Source organism: Microtus ochrogaster, unplaced genomic scaffold, assembly GCF_000317375.1.
Source record: "Microtus ochrogaster isolate Prairie Vole_2 unplaced genomic scaffold, MicOch1.0 UNK1, whole genome shotgun sequence".
Classification (NCBI taxonomy): Eukaryota; Metazoa; Chordata; class Mammalia; order Rodentia; family Cricetidae; genus Microtus; species Microtus ochrogaster.
Window position 1 is genome coordinate 17,864,354 of NW_004949099.1, and position 15,568 is coordinate 17,879,921.

Below are 15,568 nucleotides of genomic sequence, written 5' to 3' on the forward strand. Positions count from 1 at the left end.
GAGGGTGGAGGGAAAAAAAATGTAAAGGGGAAGATCTGTGGATAATTTGGGAGATGAGAGTGGGCAAGGCTGCCAAAGGTGCTCTGCAGTATATTTGGTTCTGATAGAGCTGGAGGTGAGACTGGAGAATTAGAATTGGAGGAATAGAAAGAGAAAAGGTCTGGTGTCAGGGCAGGGGGCAGCCTTATCTTGCCTTATCCATAATATGAGAACAAGGAGATGAGATGCTGAATTTCTTAGTTGCTCATTTTTCAATGACAAGAGGAATGTTATTGGGGATTAAAATAAAAAATATTGTTACATTAAAAATGAATGTCTTATGTCTCATGGTGATCCATTTATCAGGTGTTCCAAAATTTCCCAAAGAAAAAATTGAACCCATGGATGTGGAAGAAGGGGATTCCATTGTCCTACCCTGTAACCCTCCCAAAGGCCTCCCACCTTTGCACATCTATTGGATGAACATTGGTAAGTGGTGTTCTGTTCCATCAATCTGGGTTACTTTAGTTCCATGCACTGCATAAGTAATCATATGTAACAAAACCAATGAAAGAAATCGTTCATATACATTCAAATAGATTTCAAAATTAGATACGTTTGAAATCTTACCCCTTCTCCTGAGTATAAACTGGAATGTATATGTGAAGACGCTAGAAAATCATTGCGTCCCTTGATTTACAGTATTTGAAAGGGGTGAGGGGGGTATTCATAGGATAGGACAGTCCTGTGACAAACCTTCCTTCCAAAGTCCCTATCTTTGGAACACAGACAAGGTCAGAATTGAAGTGACTTGGGGTAGTTGCTTGTTAGTATGACAGTTTTAACTTAGTTCTACCTGATAAAATCAATGACCTACAAAACATTCAGTATCAACCTGTGTCCAACCTTTCAAAATGCTTTGGTGGTTCCTGAAGCCTCCCTCTTCTTGCAAAGACTGTTATGTCCTATGCTTTCTAATGGCCTTCTGAGTGTTGATGTTACATAGGAAAATCATATTTATAGAGCAGCCAGAGGAGAGTAAGTGAAGCTACACTTGGCTGCAGCTGAGATTTGTAGCCTTCACTCACCCTAGAAGTACACAGCTGCACCCCAGTGCAGTGATTGGTGGCTGAAACATCACTTTTCAGAGAAGTACCATCCAGATAAAACAAAAGTAATAATTGATTGTTATTAGAACTGAACAGTTTTCAGATATGCATAGCAAAGTTAAAGACTAATTTTAATGAGCGAGGGAACACTCAGACTGCTGGTGTTTCTGTGAGATTCGCGACCTTCCAAAGATTTTATCGTTACCTATTTTTATCTGTTTGCCTGCTCACTGTTCTTTTATTAAGACCAGACTGCAGAAAAATAGGAAGAACAGACAAGGGACATCACAGCCACATATAAATCGTATGAAAGAAAATAGAAATGTAAATATCTATGCACATGGTGAGGCGCGGCAGCCCATTTCAGTGGCTAGATTTTATTTATTTATTTTTTCCTTGCAGAATTGGAACACATTGAACAAGATGAAAGAGTATACATGAGCCAAAAGGGAGATCTGTACTTTGCAAACGTGGAAGAAAAAGACAGTCGAAATGATTACTGCTGCTTTGCTGCATTTCCAAAATTAAGGACGATTGTACAAAAAATGCCAATGAAACTAACTGTGAACAGTTGTAAGTCCGAATAACTTATTCTTCCTTTACTTGTGCTGAATGCAAATATGTATATGATTTCACTCTTCTCTCCGAAGACATTTAAAGCCGGGTCTGTATTCTCCGTCATTGTTTCGTTTAACTCCAGAGACTTCAGACAGATGATCAGAACATCTGCAGCTGAAAATCCACAGTAGCTCCGTCTCTGGCAGCCAGAAAAATCAAATCTCAATTCACAGTACAAATGTGTTTCATTTGATGTCTGCAGGATCTACTCATTTTCAGTGAGCATAAAGCACATCTCAGGCATGGGCTCACTGTGACCTTGGATAAATCAGCAGGCTGAAAATGAAGGAGACAAAAAATGAGTCAAAAGAGAATCACCATTTATATTTCTTATCTCATCAAGCTTTTTCTTTGTCCTTCTCAAATTGACAAAGTTATCTGAATTGATTTTCTCTTTCCTACTTGGATCTGCAAATGCATGTCCGAGTTCCCAAAAGGGGGGAAGTGATTAGTGAGAGATGAAGTGGTAAGATTCAAAGGCAGAGATTAATCCCAGCAGCTTCCTGGCTGAGTAATTGGCTCTGGAGGAGCAGAAGGTTGCCATGACCACTTCATTGTCTAATTTGGTCCAAGGTTATTCCATTATCTTATGTATATATGATACGTGGGATCTTCTCTGTGATGCTTTTCAGTAGCCTGAAGTCTCTGTGGTAGAATTAACACTTGTCTCTTCACAACTTCAAGTTTAAGCTCCATAAATACACAAACATATATATGTGCATATATGTGTGTATGTACATATATAATGTATATATGTGTATTTTGATAGACAGTATGCAAATGGGCATAGCTGTCTTCATTTCATAATTTTCCCTAAATAAATGCATGACTTTGACTTTTCATATTTTATTGATGTCAGCATCGAACATTCTGTTTGTATTAGTTTCTTCCATTTTTTTTATTTCAGTAAAGCATGCTAATGATTCAAGTTCATCCACAGAAATTAGTTCCAAGGGTAAGTCCTTCATGTGAAGCATTTATGCTTTTATTTTTGCCTTTAGTTACTCATTGTCATTTCAGTTTGAATTTTTTCTTTATTTACTCAAAGAGTTTTCTAGAAGCAATGCTAATATTTCTATAAAGTAACTCTTTAGTATAGAAAGTTCTGTAGTCCACTGTGCTTTAGAATTTAGCAAAGGGATATATGTGTGTGTGTATGTGTTTATGTGTGTGTAGTTATATATGTGTGTTTTATCTTTACAAGTAACTTACAATTATATATTATTAACATATAAATTTGTATCTATAGTTTTAGGTATAGATATAATATATGTATATATTTATGTGTGCATAAATATGTATATAAAATGGTGTATAACTTTGGATCTTTTAAGAGTTCACAAAAGTCAAGGAAGGTTGATAACTTTACAAAAGGAAATAAAAATAAATGGTTAATATCAAGAAAAGAAGAGAAATACTGGATTTAGAAAAGTTAAATGAATTAATTTTACTTGCAAGACTTATTAGAGAAGTTGATAAACAAACCTCTACATACTCTAACTCTGTGAAAGAATGCAGTTTTCAACATATTTCCAATTCTCTTGTCTATGGAACCTTTTAAATTTTGTTAAATTTTTTTTAAAAAACATCTATCAGAACTTGAATTATATCTAAGATGCTTGAATTATAACCTGAATTATATAGTCAAATTGTTTTCTTCATTACAACCACATACACGAATGAAATAGATACCTCTACATAATGTAGACTAGAGGCTTCACTTAGATTTCTAATATACTGGTGATGTCATCAGAAGTGGATAAGGCTCCTCTTGGGGTGTTATTTCAGGAGTGCTGACTCATCCCCAATATCATTCTTTGGCATTAGTAATCTGAATATGTATCTTCAAGCACATAAAAGAATATTGCATATAGTATTAATTCAAATTCAAAAATGATTTCTAAGGAAATGCAAAGCAGACTGCACATGGCTCATTATATCTTCTGATAGAAGGTCAGTCAGTATTTATTGTCTTTCCACAAAAGATAAAGGCACATTGGTCAATGACTATGAAAAACAATTTATGTTCACATTTGGAAGTGATATCAAAATGTAGTGTGAATGAAGTATCCTCATTGACTTTTTTTTTCTTTTTGACCATTCAGAGTAAGCTTTATTAGGAGAGTTTCAGGACCACAGGAGAGCACTAAGACAGACAGTACATCATAACAGTGATAGCGTCTTTTTTTTTAATTTTTTTTATTATTAAAAATTTCCACCTCCTTCCCACCTCCCATTTCCCTCCCCTTCCCCCTCCCCCACTCCCCTCCCCCTTCCTCTTCAGTCCAAAGAGCAGTCAGGGTTCCCTGCCCTGTGGGAAGTCCAAGGTCCTCCCCCCTCCATCCAGGTCCAGGAAGGTGTGCATCTAAACAGACTAGGCTCCCTCAAAGCCAGTACATGCAGTAGGATCAAGCCCAGAGCCACTGTCCTTGGCTTCTCAGTCAGTCCTCATTGTCCAACACGTTCACAGAGTCCAGTTTGATCCCATGCTTTTTCAGTTCTAGTCGAGCTGGCCTTGGTGAGCTCCCAATAGATCAGCCTTGCCTTCTCAGTGGGTGGGTGCACCCCTCGCGGTCCTGACTTCCTTGCTCATGTTCTCCCTCCTTCAGCTCCTCATTTGGGCCTTGGGAACTCAGTCCAGCGCTCCAATATGGGTCTCTGTCTCTATCTCCATCCATCGCCAGATGAAGGTTCTATGGTGATATGCAAGATATTCATCAGTATGGCTATAGAAAAGGGCCATTTCAGGCTCCCTCTCCTCAGCTGCCCAAGGAACAAGCTGGGGAATTTACTTTTATATTTTAAAATTACTAAGAAAAAAAGAAATAAATCTTTCCAAACTCTACTTAGTGGATAGACTTACAATGATTTATTTCTTAAAACAGTATGTATCCTTGAGGATCTGAGACTAGAAAGAATTTCCTGAAGAGCTAAATAAAAATTTGTTGATGCTTGATGTCTACTCAAGTCATGTTTCCTCAGTCTGAATTCTCAATGAAACACTTCAGGAAACTGTTTTTTTTTTTTTTGTTGTTGTTGTTGTTTTTTGCAATCCTAGTACTTAGAATAAGAAATTCAATAGACATACATAATCATCAAAATGGCAATGTATGTCAGACTATAGAATACAAAGTCAGACTATAATTAGCTTGAGGGTGTCTTCAAGAAATTGTCTTGAATAAGTATTCAAGTTCTGAACAGAAACATGTAGTATACATTGTGAAGATTTTAAAAATTGGTAAAGAAATTGAGAGACACATGCTTACTTGGATACTTTTTGAATGAGAGAATGTATTTAAGAAGAAGCACACCAATATGTACATGTAAAACAATGTGAAGTCATGCTTTAAGAACAAACTAGAAACATAGAATTTTACTACATTTATTATAGAGAGAATTGACTCTTCATTTTTTCTTTTCCAGCAAATTCAATCAAACAAAGGAAACCCAAACTTCTGTTGCCTCCTGCTCAGAGTGGCAGTTCATCCACAATGATTGTCCTCAAAGGGGATACCCTGTTACTTGAGTGTTTTGCAGAAGGCCTGTGAGTACCCTGGCCTCTGCCAGCCCTCTTCCATATAGTGATTTAAAGACTGCAAAACAAAGACCTTTGCTGCATGCCTGTTCTTAAGTTACTACTTTTAAAAATATAAACCCTCTTCCTGTTTCTCTGGGGAAACAAATTTTTGCTTCCTTATACAATCTTCAGGCTACAGTTGAAATTGACTTATAAGTACCTGTTTTATGATGGGATGCAGGGATCAAAAAAAAAAAAACGTTCGTGAAGTAGATGCTCTATTGCTGACCTTAGAGTATGTGTATTAGTAGTCACCCCATCTGCCCTTAAGCCCTGTATTTTCTGTTTTCTCTATTCTCTTGCCAGACTCTGGTTTACAGGGGCTAGCTCCACTGTTACAGTACTTGGGGAGGGGTCACAACCTGTGCGCTAAGCCAGGTCCAGCTACTTATCCTCAATAAGCCCATTATAAGAGTTAAATTTATAGAGGAAAACAGAAAAGGATTCTTCAATGTGCCCATATTTTGAAGAAAGGAAAAGGGATCTGAAGACCCCTCCTGGGTCTGTCTTCTGATCCTGAAGTGATACTCAAGTTTAAATGGAGTTCTAAGGATGTGCACATTGAAGGAATCCCAGCAAGGTGTGGTCCCACATACCACTGACTCATCAGTCGTCTGTAATGTGTTACAGCAAGTTGTTAGAACTGTGAGTCTTCTGAGAGAGAGAGAAGTTCCTCCTCTGGCTAGCCTCTTTTCCTTCTCCCAGCATGAGATTCCTGGAGAAATTCCCATTTCTTTGAGGTCCATTGAGTAGTTGGTTTGAAAGTCTTAATAGAAACTCTTTCATTTCTGCCAGACCATTACACTACTCTCTTTTTTAATTTCCAAAGCCCTCTATTTTTATTTCCCCTTTTGTGTTTTGTGCAAAAGCAGGTCCAGATCACTAACGTTAGGGGAATAGCACATCAAAAACTGGTTGACTTCCTCATATTTCCAAGATCAGAGCCCTGTATCAGGTCTTGACCAAAGTCCTAAGGGTTGACATGTTGTCATCTCCTAAAATTGTTGCCTAAGCTGAGCGGCGATTGTACATTTATGTGATTGGTGCCATGGTCATAGGAATTTGCCTGTTTCTACAAGTATTCCCGCTGATTTAAAAGTCTCCCATTATGAATGCTGTAGATAAAGGCATTTCATCTTTCACTTTATTAATTTGAAATTCAAATCATTTTCAAGTAATGAAAGTCTCTTTAATCAGCTAGGATTTGAGATATATTAAATTGTGTTACATTAATTAGTTATTGAAAGTAAAAGTGAAAAATAAAATCCACCTTTGTTCATAATTCAGTGTAAAGTCTGAATGATTTGTTTCAAGTTAGATTGTGAAGCAAAAGAAACTATTTTAATTATTGTACAACTTCTACAGACTTTGCACATTCTTCTTTCCTTCCAGGTTACTTACAAGCCTTAAGTCCCCAGTGTTGACTGATAAATTATTTCAGTATGTTCTCATATGACCTCTATGGAAAAAGTTTGGTGTCTGTGTGGCTTTTTAAGGTTTATTTTAATTTTATTTGCATGAGTATTTTGACTGCAAGTCTGTCTGCACACTGCATGTGTCCAGTGCCCAGAGAGGAAAGAAAAGACAGTAGTAGTGTTTCAGAGGTGGTGAACCACTACATGGATGCTGGGAATTCAAGCCAGGTCTTCTGCCAGGACAGAAGAGCTCCTACCTGCTAAGCCTCTCTCTGGCCCTGCTCTGTGAGAAGGTCAAAGCCCTGCTCTGTGAGAAGGTCAAAGCCTTCCCATCTGCTGTAACTTGTGACTAACCACCTGGTGCCAGCATGTATTTGGTGTGGTAGAAATTAAATGCTTTCAGGCTTTGTCACGGTTCAGGCTAACTCAGAGTCAGGCAAAGCTGTAGAGACTTATACCCCTCATCTCCCGCCAAGCTATCATTTACTTCCTGAGGTGTTTGGCGTCTGTTCAGCTCATCCTCCACTCACAGAAACATTACTCTTGAGTGCCTTGTAGAGACTGGAGTGTTGGAAATGCACACAAGAAAAGAACATGGATATTTTAAGTGTTGTTTGCCTTTGCAACCTGAAGATCCCTGATACTTGGTCATAGGAAGGGAATCTTCCCCTCTTCACTGGTTTGAGTTGGGCTATTCATTCTGTTTGATCTTCTGAATAAAGATAATATTATCAAAAAGTTTTTGAAGGATATCATATATATCTCAAGGAAGTTTAACATCACATGCATTTGAGAGTAACAAAAGTACAAATCTCTAACAATTGTGGCACATGCATTACACACACACACACACACAATATCAGGGAAGCTTTCAGAGACATACACATTTTGGAAAGCTTAGAGTTTATGGATCCCTGGAGTTGGGGAAGAGTTAAATGATATTTTGACTCTTATTAGGAGAAGACGGTGTTCACAGCTTAGTGTCAGTGGGGGAGAACTTGCTGTTTTAATAATTCACATTCACACTGTGTGAAATAAAAACAGAGTCCTCATGAATTTAAAACACATATGATATCTGTGTCTCCTACATGTTTAATCAAGAATCAGAAGAAAAGTTGCCCACATAAGAACTGGCATAAATATTTAAAGTTATGAAATAATGTATGGTGGTGTGCCAAAAAAGTATTAAACAACACTTTTCTCTCAACCTATCTTTGTTCTGATTCTGTCAGCAAATTTTCTTTAAAAATAAAGCAAGCCAACAAAAGAAATCCAGAATTTTCAAGAAGAAAACAGGAATTCTTCTAGCTGTATAAACCATGCTTACCTATAATATCATGTTGCTCTGATTTAAAATCATTTAATTTGATTGTATGAAGTGAACAGTGTTAGACAGGTGATTCTTTTCAAGAACAGAAGTAAAGGCCGGGTGATGGTGGCGCACGCCTTTAATCCCAGCACTCGGGAGGCAGAGGCAGGTGGATCTCTGTGAGTTCGAGACCAGCCTGGTCTACAGAGCTAGTTCCAGGACAGGCTCCAAAACCACAGAGAAACCCTGTCTCGAAAAACCAAAAAAAAAAAAAAAAAAAAAAAAAAAAAAAGAACAGAAGTAAAGGAAGAATTTGAAAAAAATGAGATCCTGCATTGCTAAAACATAGACTCATGAAAATTTGTTTGGGAGGAACTGTGGTCTAGGGCAGTCTGTCACTTGGCAGATTGCCATTTTGACAGATGGTATAAAAAGCAAGCAGGTAGGAAACTTGGACTCTGAGTACTGCTTGGTGGCATGATCTCTAGAATTCAACAGCTAACCAATAGACTCCCACATGTATCTATCTGTCTGCAATGACCATTTCCTGAGGAAATCTGCCATGTGCTATGTATATGGTCAAAAAGTGAGTTGTTTCAAGTCTGTGGGGTTAATTTCTTTGGCCTTGAGAGAAAATACCAGATGTTTGTAGAAAAAACACCATCTTTACCTCCAATGTATCCATTTTCTTTGTGAACAAGTAATTTTAAATAACTGGAACAATAATTATTGGGGTTAGAGATATAGTTAAGTAGTTAAGATCATTGGCTATTCTTACCAATAACCTGATTTAATTCCCAGGATTCACATGGTCATTCACAATCATCTGTAGCTCCAGGTCTAGTAGGTCCAATGCCATCTTCTGGCTCCTATGATTACCAGATGTGTATGTAGTGCGCATACATACATGCAGACAAAACAGAAGCATAAGATAATAATAAATAAATCTTGGAAATTATTATTTATTTGGTGCCTACAAACATATGTTAAGAAGGATGAATTTCTTTGAAAAGCAGAAATCAAATAGAAATAACTAAGAAAAATGTAAACTTTGAATCTGATAAATGTTAGTTGCTTAGCTTCTTGGAGCTTCTCTTTGATGCTGGTAAAATGATAGAAGTAAGACAGCTCACACTTAGAGAGTTCTCAGAGTAGTAACTAGTAACCAGGAATAAGGCAAATAACAGAATTAGGTGTTTTCCAGTCTTGTAGAAGGAGAAAACAAAGTTGTGCCCACTTATATTTGGTTATCAGTGACATTTTAAAGTCAAGGTCTCACAGAATGTCACTTTTCCATCCTTTATTTTTAGAAGAGATCATTGCACAAACTGCTTGGCTTGGCCCGTGCTCCTGTTTCCCTTCATTGTAAGAGAGAGAAAGGTGTTGGCATGTGACAAGGTTATCCCTGTCTTTTGTTTGGCTTGTGTTTGTTTTGATCTACTGTGCCCATCTCCCCAATGCTTCTGAATTAGGGAGATTCCGAGTTCTTGTCTCCTTCCCTCTGTTCCCCTCAGAGCAGGAAAGCAAGGTCTGTGCTGTTCCCTCCAAGCTGCCAAGAATGAAAATACTGCTCCTCCATCCAGCCCACGCATTTGGCTCCACTCCCAACCACTTTAGCCAAAACTGGCTTCATTAGGATTCAAGGGGAAATTGTGGTTTTCCTTTGCTGGCTGTTGGAGACTATTGTGCCATGTTGTTGAGAGTCACACAGGGAAGGGGAATCTCTTGATGCCCGACCATAGGGAGAATGTCACACTTGAGAAGTGTCTTCAGTTATTCGTTTCATATCCAGTTTCATTGATTCAGCACTCAGGTGGAGTTAGCTCACTTAAGAGCAGGCATGAGATTGCTAGGGAGTCGTCCACTAAGGGAGCTTCTGATGAAACATGCCTGTTCAACGCCCTGCTTCCCATATTGCTGCATCCTCTAGTGAAGCTGATAAGACACAGTGATTATGTAAGGCAACACAGTTATAGGTGTGCCCTGAGGAATTGTTTGTAGTTGGTATTTACTTATCTGTGCATTTATTTTACTTCTTGCAGACCAACTCCACAGGTTGAGTGGAGCAAACTGGGTAGCGAATTACCAAAGGGAAGAGAAACAAAAGAAAATTATGGGAAGACTTTGAAGATAGAAAACATCTCCTACCATGACAAAGGAAATTATCGCTGTATAGCTAACAACTTCTTGGGGAAAGCCAGTCATGATTTTCATATCATAGTACAAGGTATGTTCTCCATTAAGATTTAAATTTCTGCTTCGAAGAGATGAATAAGTGTACACAATTCACAGACCTTTCCCTCAGCGGTTTATGGGTTAAAGTTGATCATTAGTTTAGGGTGTTAGTTGTAGTGTGGGCACTGAGTATCACTATACTTAATTAATCAGGCTTATAATTTATCTCTACAAACCGTATGGAAGGCACAAATGTTAAGTAGAGAGCTAATGTTAGGGGCTGAACATACATTACTTCCATGGTCTGTTTAAACGGTCATTAAATCTACCCTCATGTAAGTTTTTATTGCATGGAATAATTTTTATTATAATGTGCACATGATGCTCATAAATGAGGTCATGATCATGAAGTCAAATATTTATAGAAAGGACGCTGGAAGGTGGTTTGGACTGCTTCCTAATCTTGTCACTCAGCCCCCTTGCCCATGATCACTGAGCTCCATTTATCTATTCCTCAGGTTCTTTGTCAAAGAAATGGTGGCTGTTGATGAATTGTCTTTGTGTTATCCTTATCCCAGCATTTTTTACTGTGTACCCTGGTTTTCAGTATATCACTTCCAGAGAAATATAAAGAGACCATTCAGTGCAAATATTCATTGTTTATCAAATAGTACCAAAATGCATTGCTTTCATCTTCTGCACATAAATAACTGAACTGTTTATTGAATAATGGAGATTTTCTGTTATTTGTTGTAATTAAGAATAAGTAGGGGATGATGACATCATTCTCATGAAGTAGCCGCCATAGAAATTAGAAATCCAGGCCTGCCTGTGGTTCAGGAGCAGAGGCTGCATGATCCTGCTGTGATTTGATTAACACCGACTGTTTCCTGTGGATGGGGGTCACACCTAGGGTTTCCCTCTGTGGTTTCCTGAACTGAATTGATCAGAGGAATGGAGTAGACTCGACATTGTAATTTTGTACTTATTTAGTGCTGTGTTGGCTTACGTAAGGAAGAAAATCATCTCTGCCAGGCTATCTGTTTGTAAACTGGAACTTCCAGGTTTCCATTAATGTTCTGATAAAGTTCACCCTTTAAAGCTTCGTTTTAAAGTTCAAGGAGCACGTCACTAATGGTCTTTCCCCCCTGATTACTGGAAAAGAAAAGAGACTAAGCACAGATTCCACTCACAAGCAAATGTTACAATTGTTGACCGAGTCATGCATCTGTTTGGACTAACACAATTTGCTAACACCTATACTGTTTTCTTAGTTAAGGTGAGAAGAGAAAAATAAAAAATATAAATAATAAAAAAGGAAATTATTTACTTATTTTTGGTACAATGGAGCAAAACCTGTATAGGAGAGAACTTAGAGTTAAACATTAACATCAACATCTGTCCACAATAATAGATGTCTCTGACAACAAATTATTCAGAAAAATACTCAGCAAAAGTATGAAAAACATACCCATAAATTTAAAGATGTTTTGACACTGTATATAAGGTGACACTGTATATAATGTGGTGATATCTTGTAATGGGGCTATTCCCTAGCCCCCAGTCCTTCTATGGTTCTCTCTCTCTCTCCTCTCTCTCTCTCTCTCTCTCTCTCTCTCTCTCTCTCTCTCTCTCTCTCTCTTTCTCTCTCTCTAACCAGACATACATAATTATTAGCTGCTCTACTCTGAGTTGCTGACTGTTAGAAATCCTTCCAGATGGCTGCTGCGTTGCTACGGTAGCTGAATATTTTAACAATCTGGCCTCAGTTTTCTTGACTATTAAGACCAAAGCTTTCAAAAGAATTGCGAATGTTGCAAAAAATATCATACAAGCAAAATTAATTATACAACTTAAAAGGTTGACTATATATATAGGGTTCTTGAACAAATTATCTTCACTATTTTAAAACCAGTTATTAGTGATGCTGAGATGTAAATATTGTTTTTATGAAGAATATTGAATCATTATGCTTTTGTGTGAAAATACTAAATGTACACTCAGACGCCTGTTTCAGCTTCTCCTTACATCTGCATGGGAACAGTGAACTGTCTTCAAGAAGAATGTCCTAGAAGTACTTTCTGCCCTAAAGCAAGAAAACAGTAACTATAACGTACACGAATCATCAAGGGAGACGAGTTCACCTTTATTACATTGCCTTTTGTCTCTTTTCTCTGCCTGTTTCTTTTCATTCTTTTATTTAGAAACCCAAATTAAATCAGGACTGTCATGGGGGGAAGCAGTACTACCGTCTACTTTGAGGCTCCAGCCCATTTTGACAATGTCTTTTGTGGCTATCAGAAGCATAGTTTTTCTTTTCTGTTTGTGATTTTCTTCCCTAGCCTGAAACTCAAATTCTGTGAGCTTGTACTTTAAACTACAGCAGTCTAAATATGTAACCAGATTCCAAGTCAAATGCCTTCTTTTGCATGAGAAAAACAGCTGTGATGTCCTAATTAGATGTCACCATATTTTCTGGGAACCTACAATATGGATTATGGCATATGCAGTACCAATAGGTGTAATAAGGGCCAGTGAAATGGCCCAGTGAGTAAAGAGGATTGCAGCAAACCTGGATTATGTCTCAGGATGGTACACAAAGATGAAAGGAGAGAATTAACTCTATACACAGCAGTCTGTCACAGGTACAGTGTGGTGTGGACACACATTCAAATAATAATAATAATAATAATAATAATAATAATAATAATAATAATAATGAAAAAGATACATAGGAATGTCACATGACATTATGTTGCCCACTATGGAATCGTTTGAGACTGTTGAATTTTAGAAATATAACATGAATCATTTTTGCACATCTGTTCAATCCTTAATTCTATCCAAAGTGCCCTGCAATATCTATATGATGCCATGAACTGAAACTCAGTCCAGTCATTGATGCCATGAACAATAGCTTATTTTGAATTAACAATTTTCTTTCATAAGAAGTTGGTGGAATGCTTACCTAATGGACACGAAGCCCTTGGTTCAATCCCAAGCACACATAAATTGGCGCTGGTGGTGCACCCCTATGTTCCCAGCACTTGGGATGTAGAGGCAAGAGAATCAACAGCTAAAGGTCATCCTTAGCAAACAGAGGCCTACTTGGTATACACAAGACATTGTCCCACGAAAATCAAGAATATAAATATCAAGTAGACAACTGTGAGTAAAAGTTTTACTAAGAAAATGTCTACTATGTTACTTGTTTCACAGATATCAAGTTTCCAGTTTTGTTTGTTTGTTGGTCTCATGATAAACATTGTTACTTTCTCAAAATCTTGTCAGAATTCTAGCACTGGCATCTCTGTTTTGGACACCATAAATTGAGTTTATCATTTTGTATTTTTTTTACAATCATGGCAAACTGGGTGCACTTTTTATCAGCTACCACATATCTCAGGCATGTGAACAAAAGAATGGGACCCTGTGGCTTCTTCCCCCAAACTGTCGGGTTTACCTATCATTTCCTTTGTGTTTCCTCTCTCCTGTCATCGCCTTGAGTAGATCTTACCCATCCCACGGGTGCGTGATTTGAGTTTCGGTAAACTTCTGCTGGTCCTCTGGCCTTGTATCTCAGCTACCCTGAGTTTCTAATCAAGCTACAGGCCAACAATAATGTCTTTTGTGAACCAAGTAGTAGTATGTTAATTAAATCTATGTCATGGAAGAGTGAATGACCAGACAGCAAGGATTATTTTCCACCTAAGGGACTTTAGGGTTTTTTTTCTTATGTCTTTTCCACGGAAGTCTTTAGATATTTATCCAGTTCTACTTAAAAGCTCACCCTATGCATCTTTTCTTAGCGAGACATTGTGCCAAATCAGGAGGAAACAAAACAGCAAGCTTCAGCCCTGGTTCTCCAGAGGTCACCAGTCTGAGGACAGTCACTGCTGACACCAGTACTGAACTACTGAATATTCCACTAGTGAAGTCAACAGTGAGAGTCTCAGCCCAGTCTGGATGTCAAGCAGTCATAGATGTTTTAAGTCTTAAGTTTCATGCCAATGTTTACATCTGTTTGAACCAGTAGCTTAAGGGAAAAAAAAGAGAGAGAAACTTCTACAGAAATGTGGAAGTGTTTTTAAATCCTATGAAGAATGGGCCAGGTTAATGTATAGTAACAATTCCAACCAACTACGAAATGTTTGAAACCTCCTGAGCGAGTTGATAGATATGGGTTTGGGGACATGTTGGTAATGCAAAGACTCATCTGGACCACTGAACTGATCTTGATTCCTAGTTATATATGTAGGATAGCAGTGGATAAGAACCTGCCTCCAGAGCTTTACCTCTCTCTGCTTTCCCCAGAGGCTTTGTTCTGAGATCTATGACGTGGCAGGAACAGGAAATTAAGATTCTTTCATTGATGACCCTGAAAAAAATTAGATGAATTCTCCAAAGCTCAGTATTATTTCCGTAAGGTCAAAGGTTAGATGAGGTGATGCCTCACCTCTTTATTTGATCCTAACAGTAATACATCTTTACACACACACACAAAGGTTAATGAAATTCTTAGGATGAGGCTAGTGATTAGAAAATTGCTTTTTATTGTACAGTGGGAATGGAAGGATATTTTCATTATTTTTATTTTTACACACTTGGAAAGGAAAAGTCATCATTTCTACCATGAACACAATGGCTTGCACGTTCTTCAGGCTTTGCCTGTAACTTGCACATGTTGAAATTTGTTATTGTTATATAAAAGGAGCAAGAAAAAAAATTAAAAGGAAAGAGCCTAGAAAGATTTCTCAGTGGTCAGGAACTTATGATGGCCTTCCAGAGGAACTAAGTTTGGTTTCCAACATGCATGTTGAACTGACATCCACCAATATCCATACACCCTACACATAAATAAAAATCTTAAAAATAATAATGTCATCAAGGCACTCTTCCCTTCAGAAAGTGACCTACAGTTTTAATTTAGTCCATTGTACTTTATGCTAAATACCTCAATATTTGTAGATATATATTTGTTAAAAACAGATGTTTAACATGAAAATTAACAGTTGAGCCCACATCCTGTGAGGAGATTGTAAAGGCATGTCTCTTGCTTACACATAGATTTGCCAAAATTCTTTGTATGCGTGTTTTCTTTTTTAGGAATTTGGGTCCCACCTCCCCTGTGAAATCCCCTTTCCTTCCTTTACTAAAACAATTTGAAAGATATTTTCTTTTTATACATGTGCATATTTTAAACAGTTTCCTTTTTGAATCAAAGCAGAAATCCACAGTACTTGGGGGCAAATGACCAAGCTAAAGTTGATGGGAATTACTACATCAAAGTTTTATCAAGCCACTTCTGAGAATAATTATCAACCTTGCACGTAGGTCTGGAGCAATGGCTCAGTATTTAAGTGCACTAGCTTCATTTTCAGTGGTC

General features: G+C 37.7%; 1 protein-coding gene across 6 annotated transcripts in view; it reads left to right on the forward strand.

Annotated features, from left to right (window-relative positions):
* Chl1 (cell adhesion molecule L1 like) overlaps positions 1–15,568 on the forward strand; it is a 211,522-nt gene that overhangs the window by 148,377 nt on the left and 47,577 nt on the right. For 5 of the 6 annotated variants that reach the window (XM_013352993.2, XM_005364953.2, XM_013352991.1 and 2 more), the window contains 5 exons: positions 346–468; positions 1,491–1,661; positions 2,614–2,661; positions 5,130–5,250; positions 10,050–10,234. In XM_013352993.2, the coding sequence (XP_013208447.1) occupies positions 346–468; positions 1,491–1,661; positions 2,614–2,661; positions 5,130–5,250; positions 10,050–10,234 (648 nt within the window). The remainder of the gene's footprint in view (positions 1–345; positions 469–1,490; positions 1,662–2,613; positions 2,662–5,129; positions 5,251–10,049; positions 10,235–15,568) is intronic. The other variant, XM_013352992.2, reaches the window with a different exon arrangement.